Below are 22,838 nucleotides of genomic sequence, written 5' to 3'. Positions count from 1 at the left end.
AAGAACTTGCATCCCTTCAATGTGCTGAGTAAATGATCCCTGCTTTCATGAGCAGCTCAGGGCTTAGAAAGGGAAAGGGCAAACAGTTCCTCTCAAGGAGCTGTTTCATGTTTCATTTGGGGAGACAATAGAGTATCTTAATAGTGGTGGGGATGTTGGGTGGATCCAAGGAGGGGGACTAGGAAAATCCACTGAGGTGGCTTTGCAGGTGACAGTAGAGGGATGCAAAGGAAAGGTGATGTGGAAATCTGGAGAGAAAGTCTTCCAGGTAGAAGAAATAGTAGGGGCAATGTTTCTTGGGGCAGGCAGCATAATTAAACAAGTGAAGATACTTTTGAGGAATTCCTGCAAATATATAAAATTGATAACTTCACTTAAAACAAAAACAAAAACAAAACAACAAAACAAAACAAAACAGAACAAAAAAGAAAAACAAGATAAAGAGAGGTGCCCTGCATGCAACTCTGCCAGTCAGGACAGCCAAGGAAGAAATATATTTCCAGAAGAGTATGTGAGAGAGAACTCTGGAAATTAGCAATGAAGTAACAAGAAACCTAAGCAGCAAGGAGTCAGAAAGGAGCCTTGAGAGAAAAGAACAAAATAATTCGTAACTTCAACCCTGGCTCCTGGACACGGGGGCAGGAACGCAGCTGGGAAAGGGTAAGCAGGCAAATGCCAGCACCCTGATCATACCAGCTGTCCGACGCGTAAGAACTGCGCACACTCACAAGCTTTAAATCTACTTGAGTTGACTGGTCTAAAAGTGACTGCTCTGCTCCAAAGAGCCTCCCCAGAGCACTAGAACTACGACAGGGGCCGCTGCTAGATGCCATCTTGGCATGAGGGCCAGCAGTTGACTGCCTGGTCTGGTATTTCCTCAATGGGCAAAAAACAGCCCCCTCAACATGCTGCAGCTTTAGAATAAGCAGGTGCCACGGCCACAAGTTCCATGTTTGTATGTGGAAGATTTCCTCCCTAGCTCACAGCCTTGGGACTATAGCCCCTGTTTTAAAGTCCAGGCTGTACCTGTGCCTGTCCATCAGGAGCTGGGAAAGTGCCCACTGAGGAATGCAGCTACCAGGAGCTCCAAACCCACCCGTGAGAACTAAAGATGGTCTTCCCAGACCAAGGCCTTGGTACTACAACTGCTGGTGCAAAAAAACCCTCAACCACTCAACTTTGTCCCCAAGAACCAGGGGAAGGCCCCTTTCTTGTTCTCCAGGACCATGACTACCAAAGTCATAAGGCTTGGCCCCACCAGCACCTGCCCTGTGTGATGCAGGGACATTCCCATCCGTGCCTGCATCCAAGACTGCAGATGTCAAAGCCCCAGCACCAATTGTGCTCAACCTGAGGGAACCTAGGTAAGATCTCTCCCATGTGCTACACCTCCAGGAACACTGACACCAGTACTGCAACTGCAATGTTACCTGTACATGCTCTGAACAGATGAGGAGCCATGTATAGGTGTCAGTGGAGGGAACATCTCCTCTATTGCCCATGAACTTTGGACAAGAGTTGCCGAAAGTCATAGTACTATAGCTTCAGGAAAAGTAGGTAACAGTGGTGACAAGTTCCAGTACCAGCTACAATTGCCTACCCAGCATCGAGAAAGTTCCCTTTATGTTCCAAAACCTTGGGTCCATGACTGCCACTTCCACAGGCCCCAGCATCACCAGTGCTGCTGGTGCCACGTGACCAGTCATCTCCCACATTCCCTCTTGAGAGTTCTGTGGATGGTGTCCTGCTTATCTTGTGGCTGAGCGACTGTGGCCACTGGTGCCAAACCACTTGGCATTACCTGTGCTGACCCTGAGGGATTTTGAAAGTTTTGTCCACATCTCACACCACCAAGATTGTGGCAGTTCCAGCACCATCAGATATTGACTGTGGAGCCTGAAAACACAGCCCTGTGGAAGCCTGTCTACTGCAAAGAACTGCTTTAGTCTGGATGATTGGTGCCTTCATAGCCACTGCAGACACGAATCACACAGATGCTTGTGAGTTAGCCTGTGAGCAAACACAAAGCACCTATCCAACTGAATCCTATACCCCATCTAAATGCAAAAATATTTTCCTACTTAAACTACTTCATAAAATTGGAAGGGGCAAACATTGCACCAGATGTGCAGATACAACATAAGGACATGAGAAACATGAAATGAAACATGAATCCACCAAAGGAGAACAATGATTCTTCAGAATCAGATCTTGATTTGAAGGAAATCTATGGTATGCCTGAAAAAGAATTTAAAATAAGGATCTGAAGGAAACTCAGTGAGATGCAAAGGAATACAGATTAAAAAAATACAGAATAAGAAAAACATTCAGGATATGAATGACATTGCCAAAGAGATAAAAATAATAAAAAGAACCAATAAGAAATCCTGTAGCTAAAAATTTTAATTAATGAAATGAAAAATAGTAGAGAGAGTTCCCACAACAGAACAAGCAGAAGAGACTGAATCTGAGGGAAAAGTCTTTTGAATTAACCCAAATAACAAAAAAAATTAAGAAAGCCTGAGACTTATAGGACATCCCTGGGTGAACGAATATTTGCATAATGGGAATTCCAGAAGGTGAGGAAAGGCAAAAGGCACTGAAAAAATAATTTTGTAAAATGAGAGCCAAAAACTTTCCAAATCTTCAGAGATATGAATATCCAGATGCAAGAAACTCAAAGGACCCCAAGTAGACCCACATCACAGTATTATAGTCATAATTCAAACGTACAAAGATAATGCCTTTCTCTTGCCCTTTTTTGGGGGGTGGGTACCGGAGATTGAACTCAGGGGCACTCAACCACTGAGCCACATCCCCAGTCCTATTTTTTGTATTTTAGAGACAGGGTCTCATTGAGTTGTTTACTGCCTCAATTTTGCTGAGGCTGGCTTTGAATTCATGATCCTCCTGCCTCAGCCTCCCAAGCTGCTGGGATTACAGGCGTGCGCCACGGTATCCGGCATCTCTCTTGCTATTTTTTAAGATTAAGTCACATACAAGGGAATGCCCATTTGACTTACAGATTTCCCAGCAAAACTTAAAAAGTCAGAAGAGAAGATAATGAGATGATATATTCAAAACACTGAAAAAAAAACAAACAAAAACAAACCCTGCCAATCAATAAACTACCCAGAAAATTATCCTTCAAACAAAAGGAGAAAACAGTCTTTTCCAGCTAAGCAGAAACTGAGGGAATTCTTAGAAGACCAACCCTATGTTAAAAACAGAAGAATAACTACCATCATGAAATCACATAAATATATAAAAAGTCAGTAGAAGAATAGATGCATGAAAGAAAAAAGAATGAAACCTTAGCATGACAGAAAACTACCAAATCACAAAAACAATGAGAAGTAGAAAAAGAAGAAAAAATATACAAAGCAGGTAGAATACAACAAAATGATAGGAAGAAGTTCATACCCATCACTAATAGCCTGGAAAGTAAGTAGACTGAATTCATCAAAACACTATTTGAATGGATTTAAAAAAAAAAAAAGAAGAAGCCAACTATGTACTGCTTATAAGAAACTTACTCCACTGGTAAAGACACAGACTAAAAGTCAAATATTGGAAACCAAAAGTGAGCAGGAGGGGTATTCATATCAGATAAAGTAAACATCACATCAAAATACAGTATAAATAGGAAGATATATTGATAAAAAATTCAATTCAGTAATAAGCTATAATAATTGTAAATATGCATTCAACAGGGGACCATCCAAACATACAAATATTACTGGATCTAAAGGGAGAGAATCTAATATAATAATATTTGGGATTTCAATGCCCCTCGTTCCTCAATGTACAGATCATCCTGACAAAATCAACAAAGAAACATCTGAGTTGAATCATACTATAGAGCAAAGATCTAACAGACATATACAGAAGCTTTGGAGGCACACAAAAATGGAAAGGTGTTGCCTGTTTATGAATTGGACAAATCAATATCATTTGTGATCATATAACTCAAAGTAATTTATTGATTCAATGCCATTCTCATGAAAATGCCAATGACTTTTCTTCACAGAAATAGAAAAAAAAATCCTAACATTCATATGGTATGACAAAACACCCATAATAACTGACATGATCCTAAGGAGGGAAAAAATGTTAGAGGCATCACAATAGCTGACTTCAAAACACACCACAAAGCTACAGTAAAAAGCATGGTACCAGCATGAAAAAGACACAGACTAATGGAACAAAATACAGAACTTAATCCACCTTCATACAGTTAACTTATTTTTGACAAAGGCACCAAGAACATACAGTGGAGAAGAGTCTCCTATAATATTGTTGGTCAAACTGGTTATGCATATGCAGAAAAATGAAACCAAATCTTTTCATCTCATTGTATATAAAAGGCAACTCACAATGGATCAAAGGCTTAAATATTAAACTACAAAATCACTGCAAGAAAATACTTCAAGACATTGGTGACAATGATTTTTTAGATGGAACTGCAAAGGCATAGAAAACAAAAGTAAAACTATAGACAAATGGGATTATATCAAATTAAGAAGCTTCTACGTAGCCAAGGAAATAACAGAATGAAGAAACAACCTACAAAATGGGAGAAAATCAATTCAAATATACAAATATTACTTTTGAAAACTATTCATCTGACAAAGGATTGATATCCACAATATGTAAGAAACTAAAAATGTTGAACACCATAAAACCAAACAATCCAATTAAAAAATGGGCTAAAGAACTAAGCAGACAAAAGAAAGACAAATAACCAGCTAGTACATAAAAAAAACATTCAATTTCCCTAATCATCAGAGAAATGCAAATCAAAACCACCATGAGATATAATTTCACTCCAGTTAGAATAACTACCATCCAAATGACAAAACAGAAGGAAGTGCTGGCAAGGAATATGGAGAAAAGGGAAACTCTTATATACAGTTGGTGGGAAGGTAAATTAGCATAGCCATTCTCAAAAAGTGTGGTGATTTCCTTAAAAATCTAAAAATAGAACTACCATATGATGCAAAAATTCCACTATTTGGTACATATCCAAAGGAGTATAAAATAATCATACCAAAAAGATACTTATATTCCCACGTTTACTGTAACACTAAAATGTAATCACTAAAATGTGGAAGCAACCCAGATGCCCTACACTAGATGAAAGGAAAATGTGGTCTATATATGTAATGGAATATTATCCAGCCATAAAATAGAATGAAATTCTGTCATTTGCAGCAATATGGCTGAAACTGAAACTCATTATATGTTGTGAAGTAAACCAGATATGGAAAGACAAATACATGTTCTCACTCATTTGTTGTAACCAATACATTGAAGAGTGAGTGGACCAGAGGTCACTAGAGACCTGGAAGGAGAGGAGTGTGGGACAGAAAGTAGTTCACTAAGGGGAACCAAAACATTGAGTGAAGGAATTAGTTCTGGTTCTTCTTTGGCACAGTAGGGTTAACTGCTCTTTCAAACAATCTTTGATATTGTTACAATTTGATATTCAGAATGACTAGAAGAGTACAGATTTTTCAACAATAATCAAATAAGGGTAACCAGCATTTCAATCTCTTCAAATATTAATCATTTTGAAGAAGTGGAAATGCCCGTTACCCTGATTTGATTATTACACATTGTATGCATGCAGTGACCTACCATAATGAACCCCATAATGATGTTCAAATTAAGTCTCAATAAAAACAAAAAATGATGAATTCTATGTACTAGTAAATGAATTAGGTACATTTGACCTTCCTAAGCTACTAGAGTTAATGGGTCTAGAAAGTAGAGTTCAGGCTAGGGATTCAGGCAAATTGGTTAAAAATCAAGTCCTGGGGCCTGGTCTAGATCAAATATGTTGTTATACCTTACAGGTTTTCTTAATTACCTAGAAATGTGCTACTGTCCAACTGTGAATTTTCTCTGACATTTTAAATTGAGTTTGTTTAAATATGTCATTTCAGTTCCATTCTCTGTCTGATGGTGGAATATCTGATCTTGAAGACCCAATCTTGGCTCCTCTGAAAGATACAGAGAGATTTGGGATTGTGCAACGCTTGTTTGCTTCCACCAATATTAACCTGGAGAGACTACAGTCATCTGTGAAAGTTGTCATCTTGAAGGAGCCTCATGTTTTCCCACTAATTCTCTGTATTACCCTGAATGGACTCTGTGCATTAGGCAGAGGACATGAGTAATACCATTTGTCAGTCAGAAGCACACAATATTGGCAATAATGAGTATGTTTCAGAATTGTTAAGATACTACTTTGGGATTTAGGTCTGATGCATGTTAAAAGTTGATCAATGAAATAAATTAAAAAACATACTAAGTGGTGACTTTCTGCATTCTGAAAGACATGAGGGACTCTAATTTAGAGAGTTTCATTCCATCAGTTCTCTCCTATGCTGGTAGATGGTGAATATCCACACTCAAGATCGATTCCAGGACCTGAGGAGCTGGGGGAAGAGTTGAGATTCTAAGCTAGTGTACATTCAAACTCTTCTTCTGTAGAATAATGGTTCCATCTATCACTTTCTTACATTTTCTACTTTGTGTTACATGTGAACACAGCAGAGTCTGACACTTTAATCCAAAAGTTCATTTTAAATTGTGAATGCTATGGAAAGGCAATTTCTTGTCACAGAAGTGGCTATGTATTGGATGTGCTGTACATTATTTGGTGAGTGAAAAATAAACTATAAATGCCCTTAGAGTATTCCTCTGCAAAAGAAAATTTTACTAACAAAACAAACCCAACACTAATATTAACAACCCCCTGCCTGGGGGTTCTAGCTTTATCTATTTTATTTGACCTTGCCTTGCTTTGATGAATATACTAATTCCACATCTAGAAAAATGTTCTATGTAATTTGTCATTACTACACTTTCTATCCAAGGAAATTTTGAAGTTCTTTTTTTTTTTTTTTTTCTTTTTATTCTGTTTTGACTTCTACCATAAATAGCTTAGACTGTGTCCCCAGGAGGTTCCATCACCACCATCTGCTGTAATCTTTCTGGAACCTGGCGCCACTAGAGATGAGGAAGACCAGTGGTTAGGGAAGCATGTTATTCAGCACATTTCCTTTTTAACCTCATCTTTGTACACTTAGTTCCCTTTTTCCCCCTCCGAGTTTAATAAACATTAACAAAGAAGATATAAAGAAAGTACCTCTTCTGTCACTCACTAAAAGATGAGACTAAGCCTTATGCAAATGCTTATTATACGCAGGGGGAAAAGATGTAAAGTACATTGTGATGGCAACTGTACAAAAATAACTACTTTGTATACAAGTTGGAAAGGAATAGGCAAAATGAAAGTAATGCTAAATTGGTGTCACTATGTCTTTTTATTTGTCATGTTTTCTGAAGTTGAATAAAGAACCGCAAACTGTGTAATATGAGTTTGTGTTAAAAAGAGAAACATGCACGTATTGATGTGCATTTAAAGAGTTTACAAGAAACCAAGCATTGTCTCCTTTGGGTTCAGGGACTTACAGGTTGGGACAAGAGGCAAAATGAGGTTTTTCATCCTCCAATTCCTGGTAGGATTTTGTACATATTATTCTCTTAATTGAAACAACAACAAAACAAAGATTGTATAAGATGGAAGAATGAACAATACAAAAGTTAATTTTCTGGAGACATCTGAAATACATTAGTCTAGCACCTCCTTATATGTGAGGACAGAATGCTGGAAACCAACCTGGGAGAATTGCAAAGGGCACTTTCTGACAAAGGCTGCCTGTGTGACCCCTCGGTCATGCCTCCATCTCTTGCCAGCTTTGTGAGCGGGCAGAGGGGTCCACTTCCCCTCTAGCTCTGCTATGTGGGGCTGCAGGTCAGTTCATCATCTTACCCCACCAGGGTTTCTTTCTTTCCTGGCCAGCTGGGAAAATGGCCATAGTACTTGTGCCACCTTAGCAGAGAGGACTTGTTTTCATGATCCTATATTTTAATCTTCCCAAATTCTGAAAATTCTTTCCTTCAGTGTGCTGTCTTTGAGAGTCAACCATTTGCTGAGATTAGCATAGAGGAAACAATGGTTAGGGTTTCCTTGTTAAATAGAGGAAGGAAAAAATTTATTTAGATACAAAAAACTAAGTATTAGGAACTTTTTTACAAAGACTATTAGTACTTAAATTACCAAAGCTAATCTGATGTCCTGTTATACTGTCTCCAAGTCAGTTCTACCTATAAATGAAACACTACATTTCTCCAATAGTAAATATTTATTTCTTTATATGTACAAAAATATTTTACCAGGAGTATGTTATCTCACAAATTGAACATTTCAATAATTTTGTTCTTGATAGCATAGGGAAATACATGAAAAGAATTAATGGGGACAGTTTCTGAAAAATCAATTCTTAATTGTACTCTAGGAAATTTTTATTTATACAAGAACAGCAGTAATGTTTCTTTTATACAGGAACTAGTAATACAATTACTTAGAAAGCAACAGCACTTAATTTTTATTTTTAAACCTTTTCATCAGAAACTTACTTAAGCAGCTTGTTCAGCTTTGATTTTTAGGTAGCTAACAAGCATATTGCCCTCCATTAAAAAAAATATTCTCTTCAATAATCACTTCAAAGACTAGAGGTTAAAAATAGCATGCATTTGTGTTCAAAGGAAAGATACATCAGAAATGAACTAAAAAAACAAACAAAAACAAAACAAAACAAAAAAAAAAACAGGATTAAGAGACTTCTACAGCAAGGTTTAACATCAAATACCCTTCATGGGCCCTAAAAGAGCTCAACTTAACATCTAGAAAATTGTACTTGTTCCTGAACCCTACTGTTTGTTCTTCTACAACAGAATCCAAGATACCACTTAAAAAAAAAAAAAAAATCAATGTTATTGAAAGTATAGGAACCAGTCAGCAGTTTTTTTTAAAAAAGTTTATATAGCCCAAAGAACTATTTACCTTATATTTCAAGCACAGATGTAGATAAGCTATGCATCAAATCTATTTCTTTATGAACAGACTAAGTTATTTCTTTCTTGGATCATGTTTATAGAGATAAGTTTTCTGTCTTCAGAGCAATGCTACTGATAAAACTATCCACTTTTCCTATTGCAGAACATAAAAACCACACACTTTAACTGGTAATGACTTTTGGCTTGATGTCGGTAATTTACACTGATGAGGATTTTTTGTTTGTTTTGGGTGCTGGGAAATGAACCTATGGCCTTGTGCATACTAAGCACACATATTTGACCTCTGAGCTACAAACGCTAGTCCTTGGTTGATTAGTTTTTACTGCTGTAAGTTCATTAGATATCTTTCAAGCTCTCAGGTCACTTTGACTGACGGGAGGAAAGTCAAAATTTTAGGTATGGCCTGTCATATTTTAGGTGTTGCTATCCCTGGCTTGCTGTTGGCTAAACTACTATAAAGACTACTATTTCCGACTTTTAATATAAAGGGCTGGGGGCTTAGCTTACTGTGGTGGAGTGCATGCTTAGCATGCTCTAAGACCCTGGGTTCAGTCCCCAGCACCAAAAAATAAGACTTTTGGCTTCTGTTTTATAGTAGCAACACTACTTATTTCAAGGAACTCAAAGAAGGTTGATTATTACTAGTAAATCATTTAACTTCCAAATATAAGCAGCATTTATCTTAACTACAGATGTGTTCTCAGTTTGTGCTAGAGATTAGAAAACAATAAAGGTTAGTAGGAAAAGGAAAAGAAGAATTGTTGCTTTTGACCTTCTGTGTGTGAAGATCAGTCAGATTTATCCTAACACTGCTTTATCGACTTAATGGCCAAGAAGCAGTTATAAGGAGAAAGTAATAACCATTATCTGGAATTTGAAATTCATTAATGAGATCTAACAGTGAATGTTTCTTCCTATAAAGAAATAGATGCCTCTTAAACGTAACACTATGGGTTAAATAATAGGGCTACAGTGATAAATTTCAGGCATAAGAATAAAGTAGGGCAGCTTTAAAGGGCAAAAGATCAGTCTGTTCTGATGTAAGAGAACTGGATTGGTTACTTACATTTTATTTGATTTGTGGGTAGTCTGGTTGGCATAAGGATTTGCTAAAAGTTTGGACTTGAAATGGGATTCTAAACTAAAAGGGACCTCCTGATTAGAACTTGAAAAAGCAGAACAGATCCCTCTTCCAGGCTGGAATGCATCCTTGTTTTAAACCTGGAGGTAGGATTTCTGGATGGTGTTCACCACCCACTGCGTGACCTCAGAAGGAGGTACACTTTAAAGGAACTGAGAGATAAGTAACCTTGAAATAAGTGAATACATTTAATAAATAAAGTAACCTAATAAAGACTTATCACATCTCAGCTATAAATAACGACTCCTTATCATTTAAGGTGAAGACAAGTATTAACTTAGGCCTACTTATTAAGGAGAATAGCAAATGTAAAGGGAGATGTAAAATTCATCAAAAATCTCATGGTCAGAAGACAGAATTAGGATCAGAGCCAGGACACTATTTTCACTTTTATCAAGAGAGAGTATTTTGCCAAAGTGGCAGAAGTCATGCTTCTTACCTTAGAAATTTGATACATCATTCTCTCACTTTCTAGTGCATTAAGGACTAACATTTGATTGTGAATTTTCCAAAACTCATTCTAGTAAAACACACAGTAACATGATGGAATATAAGAAATCTTTTTTTTTTTTTAAAGGAATATAACTTGAAATAAACAAGAATAAAAATGCAACTAAAAAATAACCTTACAAAACTATAGAACTATCATCTTCCTCAGGTATATCACACACTTACATAAAAACTGGCAAGATGCTGAATGATTAAATGTATTCTTAAAAGTTGTGAATATTTGCTTGTACTATATAAAAATCCCATTATTAAAATATTGCATTTCTTCCCAAGAACTTCAAATATGTTACATGTTATTACTTGAATTCTCACAGCAAATCCCTTGGAACAGGAGTGCAGGTCTCACAATCTGTAAACCTGAATCATATCATAAATTCATTTGAAGGGTTAAGTGAGTATTTTCCAAGATGCTACCATCCAGAACTCTTTTTTTTCCCTTAATTTCCTTCAGGAAATTAAACTACAATCATGAACAATAATTTTCTGAACTTAGTTTCTCATATATTTTTTCAGAAAGGAGATTGATATCAACTTAAAGGTTTAGAATCAAGCCTTTTGAAACAATCTAAAACAGTTTCAGTTGTCTAGGAATTTGAGAATAATTAAAAATTTTAGAACACGGGCTATCATAATTAGGTGAGTATATTTGGTTTTATTATTTGTATATTTGGGGAGAATATTACATATTAAACAGTTGTATACACACACATGGCAACTCAAACATTAAAAAAATGAACTATGTACATAAAACTTCAGGGTTGCCTTTTCCATATTTAGTATAAAGATTACTATAAAATTATTGGTTCTATCTAGCCTGTGATTTCTAAATAATGGAGTACTGTTTCAGAAGTCACAAAAATGCAAATAGATTATTATTTTGACCAATTTTCAAAGCTTTTTCATTTTGAATTTGTTAATCCAAAATTATACCTAACTCTGGCTATCCAACTTGAAAATCAACTCCATTCACAGGATCATGACACATGTTATACACAATTATAAGTGCTATTTTAATGAATTTTAAAAATAAGGATTATCTTTTATTATATTATTGTCCATTAGGATATTATGGCCAAAATAGTATCTGGTCATAATCTGTAATGTCCTGCTATTGGTTTTTATTGCTAATTTGAGTTATTCTTTTTTCTTTTTTGGTTCTGGGGATAACTGTAGGTTATTTTCTAAATTTGTCTTAATGACCAATTTGCTATTTTAAAGGAAACGTCCCTATAGGCTATTATACTAGATTCTAGAATTGGGTTTAGGCTACTATTGCTATAGTGGTAATACTAGATTTCTAGACAATTTCTATTTTAGAACTATGGTCAGCAATTACATAGAGTTGGCCCAAATAAAAAGTCCTGATGTATTTGACATTTGGTATTATCTAAATATCAAATAAAAATGTTTGCATAATAAAAGCATAGCTGTAATGAAAGTGAAAATTCCACTTGTAGGGTGCCAAGCATATTCCACTAGCTCTAGTTAAATAACTTGTTCAAAGACTTTACTTCTATGGGCATTTGTACATTTGAAAATGAAAAATATAAACTTTAGTTGTATATAAATAGTCATGCCCTGAATGCTGAACGTGGACACTTACAGTCCACAAGGAACCCTCAGGTGCATTCATGTATCAGCACATCATGTATCCCCAAAGCACATGCACGTGTGTCTGTGTGTGTGTGTGTGTGTGTGTGTGTGTGTGTGTATTTTACCTATAACAGTTGTTTAATATCACTGTAAAACATTTTCCTTTCAGTAAAACTTTCAGAAACAAGTCTATTATCTTGTACACATTTCCTTGATCACATTACCTAGGAAGAATCCTGGGTGAAGTCTCTGGGCTTCTTTGCCTCACAGGGCACTGCTAATTTGGGTTTCAAGTCTGGTGACTCTTCACTGAGATACAATGAAATTTTCTGAATTTAATTTCTTCAGCATTTGCATCTACACTGAAATGAACTAAACTGCATCATTTCATTTTATATTAGGAGGAATGTAATCTGCATTAATTATGTAATCAATCATAAATACATTTATAATAGAAATAATTCCTTTAAGTACAGACTATATTCCAGATAATAAGCATTTTTATATCATACAAGGCTAAAAATATATATGTGAAAGTCATCTGTTATACCAAGATGGCAGAAATATTTTGTGGACAAACTCTTGTGCTGCTACAGTTATTCCACAGCTGTTTAGATAGGCTTCATGCAGCAGCATGAAGGTACACTGGATAATACTGTGCATTTCCTGAGAGTGCAGAACTGAAATTTCGCATTAAACCTTACAGTGTGTTAAAACATTAAGTCACAGGACATGAACTTGATACTGTGCTTTGATTCATGTTGCTTAAAAGAAAAAGAATCTGTGTACTGGCTATGCAATTCTGGAATTACCACTTTTAAAAAACCCTATAGATTTTAACAATACAGCAACTTGGGTGTATTATTTCATTGTGAAAATGATTTAAAACACAGTGTGAATACTGCTTATTGCCATATATTTTCTCTTCCCAGCTGGCATTCCATGTGACAGCTTGGATGAGGGGAGAAACATTCAGCAGCCAGGTGTTGGAGGCCACCAGACAAAGATGATCACCAATAGTTAAGCACCAAACCCTCCTAAGTGTGAATATTGTATATATGAAAAGCTAGCAGTAATATAGATTACGGCTGATTTAGTTTAGTGATGGCTGCATATCTGAATATGTTTTAGGAAGAATTTATACCATTCAAGAATCCTGAAGAAGGTATTAACAGATGAATGTGAAAATTGTTGTATTATGTCAATATAATTAAAGGGGGACATTTTTTCTAATCATTAAACAAAACAAGTGTGTTTCCTAAAAGAAATGTAAAAAAATATAAAAATCATTTAACATATATAGTACATATATAATGTGAATATTATATAAGTATTGTGTGTATACATGACAGCTGACAATTATTTTCAAATTCTGTAAATTGTTCAATAGATTCAATCTTTGACACAACAAATAGAATAAGTACCTTATCGATCATGTATTTCAAAAAGCACACTGATCATTCACAAAAAAAACCATAAATTTACAAAAACTACCAGCTGCAAACTTGAAATTGTCAAACATCAAACAGAAATTTGCAGAGCCATAATTTTACTGACCATATCCTTTAAAAAAAAAACTAAAGAAGTAGATCCAAATGAGTTTTACATGTACAATAAATAAACTTTCTTCAAGCATCACTTTGTGTAAGGTTTTATAGGATAAGGCACTCTCTCAGTTTGCATGACTTTGCTTCCAGCCCAAGCTTACTGTGTACGTGTTAAATTAATTAGTTAGTGTCAGCATGTCAATGCAACAAATGAAAAGAATAACCTCACGGGAGAGCACAAGGTATTGCTCTTCCTTTTTTCACTAAAGACAGAAATGAAAAGACTATTCTATTTGTATTAATTAGAACGGACAGCCACACATCTCTGAAATAATGAAAAATATGTGGCATTGAACAGACTTTTGATGTCAGTCTTTAAATGGTAGAAGACTAACTGGCACTGACATTGAAATTTTGTTTCTGTAAGAAATTTGAAGAAGGAAGGTCAATAATTACTATTTTCTTCTAATTAGAGTAAGTGACCCTTCACTAGTTGAATACTGAACTAAACAACAACTTTACAAAACTATTTCAAGTATTCATTATCACAGTGAAAATGTGAGACCAATGTTAGTGTGAATGACTGGAAAATTCCTCTGATGAAAAAGGCAAGGGTACTAAATCAAAACATATACAAAATGCTTCAACGCATTTCTTTATGATATGAATAGAAAGATTATCCATAGAAAGTTAGAAAAATTAAGATAAATTATATATTAGTACACCTTTCCAACCACATTTTATATAAAAATTCAGAATAGTGTACTGTTATTTCGATCTACACTAAAAATGCCTGGACTTGGCAGGTATCTTCTATCTGTACATGTACTTTCTCAGTAGAAGGTTTATTTGTTGAGTCACTTTTTAAAAGTTTTATTTTAATTGTTAACCTTAATCAATCATCAGTAAACCCAGCTGATTGGGACCCACTGTGGTTCCATTCTTAGTTTCTCTGTGGCAGTTTGTAGTTTCTCAAAGGCTTTGTCAAGATTGTCGTTTACAATGATCAAATCAAAATAGTGGTTGTAAGCTCTCTGAATCCGTGCACTTTCATCCACTGTTTTCTTCAAGTCAGAGTCCTGTTGAAGAGTTTTAAAAGGAAATGTTTGTATTGTAATGCATATTTATGTGCTCAAACTCCAACATAAAAGTGAATAAGAAATAAGCAGGTTGGACGTTTATTGTAATTCTGATATTAATCCTCAAAATCTAATTATACAGTTTTTAAAAAGACATTACCATCTGTTCATATATTACTCTTTCCAAGTACATTGATATTTATATTTTTGAATATTCTGGACCTTCTGTTTCATTGATATTCGGACAAAATTTTTAACTGAAAGGCTGTTGACAACAATCATTAACAATAATCACAAGTTAATCTAAGGTAATAAAAGATGTATTGCAGGTTATTGGTTTCCAGTTTATTATATCATCCATTTCAGAAGATTTTTATCTTCTGGACTATATAAATCACGGAGTCCAACTTGTAGTGGCTATTAAAAAAAGTCAATTTGCTATCAATCTCTAAGAAAGAATCTTAAGTGTGTTTTGAAGACTAACCACATGCTGCCCATTCACCACCAAAACACACTTTTAGTTTTTTTTTTTTTTTTGGTGCGTGCGTGTGTGTGTGTGTGTGTGTGTGTGTGTGTATGTGTGTGTTAGTATTATTTATATTTCATTAAGTAGCTTTAGTCATTTTGGAATGCTATAGGGAGTACCTCAGTAAGTAATGGTTATGCATGAGCAGGCAGAGCTTTTCATAAAACTCCAAGGGTTTTGGAATTTCACTGTACATCTACATATTCTACAAATATTTACCAAGTTCCTATTAAAGTGTCTACTGTTTTGGAACTGGCTGGCCTCGCAGGCACAAGGCCCTGGGTTCAATTCCTAGCGCTGCTTAAAAAAAAAAATGAAAAAAAAAAAAAAAAAAAAAAGATTTGACAGTATACACTTGGTGGTATGTCTCTAAAGATAAAAAGAAGTGAACATATGTATCTGAGCGGGGGGCCTGTTCACAGAAATCACACCAGTAGTGGTACTGTTGATAGGGTTTTTCGTCAGACCGTTGTGTTTGTACTGTTGATAAAGTAAATGAGGAATTACATTGATAGTCTGACATTCCCAATGTTTCTGAAAACTAGGATATTCAGCATAAGAGAAAGGAATTAGTCCTAAGATAAGAGGAGTTTGGGAAAAATCAGTATGAATTCATGATGCAGTGTCCTTTAAATGTACAAACAGAAAAGTATATATCCTAGCTTTTTTAATGTAAAAAAGGTCTAGCAAAAGACAACGAGTAACCCTGAGACAATATGCACTGCATCCCTTGTACTACAGTTTTAAAAATACCATTTACTCTAAAAGGAACCAGAACATCTTAGAAAAATGTCTGATTTCTGGCATAGAATAGGAAATGGAAATGATGAGCCTAGAACATTTGTCATACCAGACAGCAAGGAAGGTATCCAAGACCATCAGGCTCATGAAAACCAGGATTCCAGCATCAACTACAATAGTCTCACACTGGTCAAAGATGGGACAATCTGAGCGCCTATAGGAATAATAACTGCCACAGGGAACAAACCCATTATTCTGAAAGCTGACCCATAAAGGGACAGTCAGGCATATATCCTGCCTTTCCTCTATAAACTGTACCAGAGTAAACAACTAGTAATCAACTTTTAATGAGGAAGCTTCTTTTCTTTTTTTTTTTTTAAACTAGAACATTATTAAAGTAATACCTTGTAGTTGGGTTTATTTTGACAAAATCATACATGCACAGAATTTGATTTCAATCCCCTCCCCCTGCCTCGCCCTTCCCCTCCTCCTCCTGTTCTCTTTCCTCTACTCTACTGATCTTCCTTTTATTTATTTTTGATTGGTACTTTCTACATATACATAAAGGCAACATTCCCTATGGCACATTAATATATGTGTATAATGATTTTGTTAAATTCATTCCATATTTCTCCCCCTTTCCTGTTCCTCCCTCTTAATTACCTTGTTTTTACTTCACTGATCTTCCCTATATCGTTATGATATCTGATCCCTATCAGCTGGCTGTAAGTATCTAGGTTTGTTTATGTGACTTCTATTCTATTCCACTGGTCTTCATGTCTATTTTGAAGACAATACCATGTTGTTTTTTTACTATAACTCTGTAGTATAATTTGAGTTCAGGTATTGTGATGCCTGCTCCATTCATCTTCTTGCTCAGGATTGCGTTGGCTATTCAGGGTCTCTTATTCTTCCAAATGAGTTTAAGAACTAGTTTTATGAAGAATGTCATTGGTATTTTGGTAGGGAAAACACTCAATCTGTATATTGCTTTTGATAGTATGGTCATTTTGACAATATTAATTCTGTCCATTCAAGAACATGGAAGGTCTTTCTATCTTCTAAGATCTTCTTTAATTTTTTTTCAGTGTTCTGTAGTTTTCATTGTAGAGATCTTTCACCTCCTTGGTAAGATTAATTCCCAAGTATTTTTCTTTCTTTTGAGGTTATTGTGAATGGCATAGTTATCCCGATTTCTTTCTTAGCAGATTCACTATTGATAGGAAAGTGATCTGATCTTGTATCCTGCTACTTTAATGAATTCATTTTTCAGTTCTAGAAGTCTTCAGTGGAGTTTTTTTGGATCTTCCAAAAATAGGATCATGTCATCAGAAAAAAGAGATAGTTTGATGGCTTCTTTTCCTTAATTTCCTTCTCTTGCCTGAATGCTCTGGCTAGAGTTTCAAGAACTATATTGAATAGAAGTGGTAAGAGTAGACATCTTGTCTTGTTCCTAATTTTAGAGGAAATGCTTTCAATTTTTTTTCCGTTCAGTATGATGTTGGCTTTGGATTTGTCATATCTAGCCTTTATAATGTTGAGGTTAAGTTCCTTATCTCCCTAGTTTCTCCAGTGTTTTTAACATGAATGGATACTGGGTTTTCTTAAAGGTTTTTTCGGCATTCATTGGGATAATCGTGATTCTTGTTCTCAATTCTATTTAAGTGGTGAATTACATAAACTGATTTGTGTATATTGAACCAAACTTGTATCCCTAGAATGAAACCTACTTGATCACGGAATATTATCTTCTTGATGTGTTTTTGAATGTGGTTTTCTAGTATTTTAAGAAGAATTTTTGCATCTATGTCCATCAGAGATACTGTTCTGATGCTTTCTTTCCTTGATATATCTTTGTCTGGTATTGATATCAGGGTTATATTGGCTTTCTGGAATGTATTTGGGAGTGTTCCCTGTTTCAATTTCATGGGATAATTTGAGGAAAAACAGGTGTTAATTATCAGCAAAAAAAAAAAAAAAAAAAAAAATACAACTGGTCCTGAACTTTTCTTGGTTGAAAGGCTTTTTTTTTAATTTTAAATATTTTTTTAATTGTAGATGGACACAGTATCTTTATTTATCCATTAATTTTTGTTTAATGTGGTGCTGAGGATCAAACCCAGTGCCTCACATGGACGAGGCAAGTGCTCTACCACTGAACTACAGCCCTAGTCCAGGGAAGGCTTTTAATTGCTGCTTTAATTTCAGTACTTGACATTGGTCTATTTAGGTTTTCTGTAGCTTTCTGGTTCAATTTGGGCAGGTCATATGTATCTAGAAATGTGTCAATGTCTTCTGAAGTTTATTGGAGTATAAATTTTCAAAAGGTTCCTCTGGATTTTAGGAGTATCTGTGGTGATAGCTCCTTTTTCACTTTGTTAATTTGGATCTTCTCTTTGTTTTGGTTAGTTTAGCTAAGTTTTTATCAATCTTGTTTATCTTATCAAAGAACCAATTCTTTGTTTGCATTAATCTTTTGTATTATTTTTTAAATTCTCCATTTCATTAATATGACTCTGATCTTGAGTATTTCTTATCTTCTACTGATTTTGGAATTAGTTTGTTTTTCCTATTCTAAGGCCTTCAGGTGGAGCATAAGTGTATTTATTTGGGGGGTCTCTATTTTTTTAAAATAGGCACTCAGTGCTATAAATTTTTGAGGAAAAGTTCTTTTTAAGAAGAACTCCAGTTTATATATGCAGAAGGAATGACAAGATTAGAATATTACCACTTTGTCATTCCTAAAAACAAAATAATAACCAATTCAGGCAAAGATCAAAGCCTGCTAAAATTATTAGGTAAAAAGTTTCTCAGGACATCTGAACCCACTGCTTACTTAATCTTATCACATAAAGGGAGACAGCCTAACACATGCAACATGATATAATATGAAATAGCACTAATAAATTTTTCTTGAAAAAAACAAAAATCAAAACAAAAGAAAAACCCCAATGCAACCCACCTGAATCTATATCTATATCTGATTGGGTCTCTAGATCTACTGATCAGTTCACAGGAAAGATAAAGGGACAGAGGAAAGTGTTACAAAGGTGAAAGAATGGATAAAACTCAGACTATGGAATATCTATAGGGTAAATGTCCCATTAAAAAAAAAAAAAAAAACTAAATTACAATATTAAGAGAGGAGAGGGGCAGGCAGTGAGAATTTTCGGATTAAAAGGGACCCCCAAAGGATGTCTGCTTAGAGCCAAGGTGGAATAATGGGAACCAGACTAACCCTGCCACCTGACAACAAAAACACAAAAAATTTTGTGAAACAACAGTTTATAAGACACTGTACATTAGGCAGTGAAAGACAGAGGTTCCAGAAAAAGGAAACAAAAGAAGCAAGCCCTGTGAATATCCCCATTTACAGCCTTGAAAGAGTTTCCCGGGGAGGGGGAGCCCAGAAGGAGCCCAAGGACTGAGTTGAGGATAGAGCTGGGAGTTCAGGGAGCCCAAGGTGACAAGTTTGCAGGACAGAAAACCAGAGCAGCATGGGGAGAACTCTGGAAATGTGCAGTTGGTACACTGAAGAATTCAGCTGAGCACCAACAGTGCATGTGTCAACTACTTGAGGCCAGGGGGGGAACAAAAACCACCAGAAAGGAGCACAGATATTTATACTGAGCCAGGAATAGTACTGTTCCTACCAGAACAGAAAGGCTCATGATTCACAGCCATTTGGAAGAGCACCAAATGGTTGGATTTTGCCTCAATAGCAGGGAATAATAATGGACCTAAGAATGAGAACTGTCTATGTCTTACCTCACAAATTATAAACACAAGACCTAAAAGGAATAAACTATTTCCAAATAACTGAATCTCAGAACAAATCTCATAATGTCTGGCATAAAAGCAAAAAACAAAATTAAAACAAAACAAAACAAAACAAGATCCATGAAGGAGAAAAATCAGAACTGCCCCAGGATTAACGCAAAGAACAGAATTAGAAGATAATGACATTAACTTGTTATAACTATATTTCATATATTTAGAAAGTTAAGGAGAGACATGGAACAACTTGAAAAAGAAGAACTAAGAAGACTAATGCTATCTGATTTCAAGATCTATTATCTGCTAGAAGCCAGGAGGTGGGGAGTACAGTGGGGAGTGGTTTGGATGTAGTTACACAAGAGCATAGGAAAAAGTATGGAGATGATGGATAGGTTTATTATTTTGGTTGGGGTGGTTTCGTGGGTACATACATATGCCCAGACTTATCAAACTGGATACTTTTAGATATGCACAGATAATTGTATGTCAATTATACCTGCATTAAGCTGAAAAAAATTTTAAATTAAGAGAGATTTAGGAGACATTAAGTAAATGCAATGAGTCAGTCTTGTTTAGATTCTGATTTGAATAAATCAACTACAAAAATTGTGAGGTCTTGGAGAAATTCAAATATAGATTACATTGATTGTATTAAGATATTACTTATTAATTTTCTGCTTATTAATAGTTTTACTATCATGTTTTTTAAAGTTCTTATCTTTTAAAGATAAACATTAGAGTATCTATAGATGATATAATATCAAATATTTGTTTCAAAATAATGCAAGGTGAGGGAGGAAGTGAGGAGAGATCTAACTCAACAAGAATGGCCATGTATTACTGAGGGGAGGTGTTGGGCACATGGTGGTTTATTTCCTTCCTTCTTTTGTGTGTATCTTAACTTTCCATGATATGAAAAGGAGGAGGAGGAGAAAAGAGGAATAGCACTGAACAGCAGAACCCCTAATTCTACCAATAATACTGGTTCTTTTCATTTTACAAAGGGTAACTATATTTTTGTTTCAAAACAAAGTATTCTCAAGAAATAGCAATACTGTTCCAAATCCTAACAGTGTCTACAGAATGATTTTTTTTATTCTACAACAATTTACAAAGTATATTTATTTGTTTAGTATGACTAGGTAGGATTAAACATATTGAGAAGAAAAGGAAAAGTAAACAATTTAGGGAAAAATATCAGCCTGAAAAGAAGTGCTCACCGTCAAAAGCTTGGTAGTGATTCCTGCATCCACAACAGCCTTGTGCATGGCACGTAGAGTCTCTAGCTCTGGAGCCGCAATAAATACCACATAGGGCATGAATTCGGATGTCCTCAACACTTTCAGCGCCTGTGTAGAATAATTACAAACCAATTCATAAAATATTAGAACCTGAATATGCTACCCTTTAGTATAAATCAAAGTCTATCTGCATTCTTTCTAAGAATTACAGAATTTATTCTCTGTCCTCCTTCTGTCCTGCTGATTTCATACAGAACTTTCCTAAAATAGTGATTCATTTATTTTGTTGTAAACTCAGTCTCATTCCTCTTTGTTCCATCAAATAAAGGAAAGTATAAGATTTAATAACCCAGAAATCAAGAGTGATGTAAACTCTTTCTGTGTAATTGTATAATTGTTAATATTGAAAAGGTAGAAATAACCTCAGTGTTGATTATTTAAGAGTGACTAAATAAATGCATAAACATCCATACCGTGATGTACTATGCAGCAACCACAAAGAAGAAAACTAATCCCACAGAACCTGACATGAAAAGATCTTCCAAAAACACTGCTTTATGGGGCTGGAGAAGTAGAGTACTTGCCTAGCACGTGTGAGGCACTGGGTTCAATTCTCAGTACCACATAAAAATGAATGAATAAAATAAAGGTATTGTGTCCTACAACTAAAAAAAAAAAAATTAAAAACCAAAACAATATAAACCCACCACTTATAAAAAAGCTGAATAATCTATATAAAATTCTTCTATTTATGAAAAAGGCAAATACAACAAAAAATAGAAAATCCATTATATTACAGATGTTTGTAGTTAAGTCTTATTAAAATGACTAGAAATATACATATTGAACTATTGATATTTATCTCTGAGTAGTGAAGTGAGGTTGGACTGTGTGTGGAGGGGTGGAAGGGGTGAGAGACATGGAACAAGAATGAAGTGAAGGTCCTCTGTGTGTATATGCATGTGCACTCGTGAGAGAGTGAGAGAGAGAGAGAGAGAGAGAGAGAGAGAGAAACAGATATGAGGAAAGAGAAGGGAGGGGGAATAATTTCAGTTTTTCATTCTTTATGTTGCAGACATGTTGTTGAGTTTAAAATTTAATATTTCCTAACACATGCATTTATGTATTACTTAAGAAAATAAACAAATACCTAACTTCTGCAGATTTAATCACATGATTTCTATCCCTATCTGAGCTGGCTAACTCATCAGAGATTTACTTATTTAACTAGGGATAGATGAAGCATAATAAGATTCTCTACTAACAAAAAGTAACAAAGGGAAGGGGCAACCCACCTTCCAACTCTGACAAAACAATACCACCCCTCTAGACATAGACAACAAAAACTCCCCAGGAAATAAAATATTAAAAACAACTTTGGAAACCATGCTGCTCACTTGTGGGTTTACGTCCAAAATGCAAGTTCGTCCGGTCTGGACAACTTCAAGAATAGAGTCGATCTTGGTTCCATAGAGGTTTCCTTCATATTCTCCATGCTCCAAATACTTTCCAGCTTTAATATCTGCTTCCATCTCTGATCGTGACACAAATTTATATGCTTGGCCATCTTTCTCATCTTCCCTTGGCTTCCGTGAAGTAACTAAATAAAATAACGTCAAGTATTTGTACAAGAAACTGTAGGGTATAAAAAATGGACTAAAAGACACCAGGTAGTTTCACATTTTCCCATGTAGTGCATGTGCTGGCAAACCACAGCCTATAACCAAAATCTGATCTGCTCACTATTTTTGT

General features: G+C 35.2%; 2 protein-coding genes across 8 annotated transcripts in view; one reads left to right on the top strand and one right to left on the bottom strand.

Annotated features, from left to right (window-relative positions):
• Positions 1–7,381, top strand: part of Gsdme (gasdermin E) — a 68,392-nt gene extending 61,011 nt beyond the window's left edge. The window contains exon 10 of the mRNA XM_047560958.1: positions 5,949–7,381. Within this exon, the coding sequence (XP_047416914.1) occupies positions 5,949–6,182 (234 nt within the window). The 3' untranslated portion in view covers positions 6,183–7,381. The remainder of the gene's footprint in view (positions 1–5,948) is intronic.
• Pals2 (protein associated with LIN7 2, MAGUK p55 family member) overlaps positions 6,900–22,838 on the bottom strand; it is a 125,421-nt gene continuing 109,482 nt past the window's right edge. For all 7 annotated transcript variants that reach the window (XM_047560951.1, XM_047560950.1, XM_047560954.1 and 4 more), the window contains 3 exons: positions 22,484–22,686; positions 21,066–21,194; positions 6,900–14,801 (listed from right to left, as the gene is read on the bottom strand). In XM_047560951.1, coding sequence (XP_047416907.1) covers positions 14,625–14,801; positions 21,066–21,194; positions 22,484–22,686 — 509 coding nt within the window. In that variant the 3' untranslated portion in view covers positions 6,900–14,624. The remainder of the gene's footprint in view (positions 14,802–21,065; positions 21,195–22,483; positions 22,687–22,838) is intronic.

Source organism: Sciurus carolinensis, chromosome 8 (genome assembly GCF_902686445.1).
Source record: "Sciurus carolinensis chromosome 8, mSciCar1.2, whole genome shotgun sequence".
NCBI classification, from domain to species: domain Eukaryota; kingdom Metazoa; phylum Chordata; class Mammalia; order Rodentia; family Sciuridae; genus Sciurus; species Sciurus carolinensis.
Note: the sequence above shows the minus strand (reverse complement) of the source record. Positions and strands in the feature narration are given on the sequence as shown.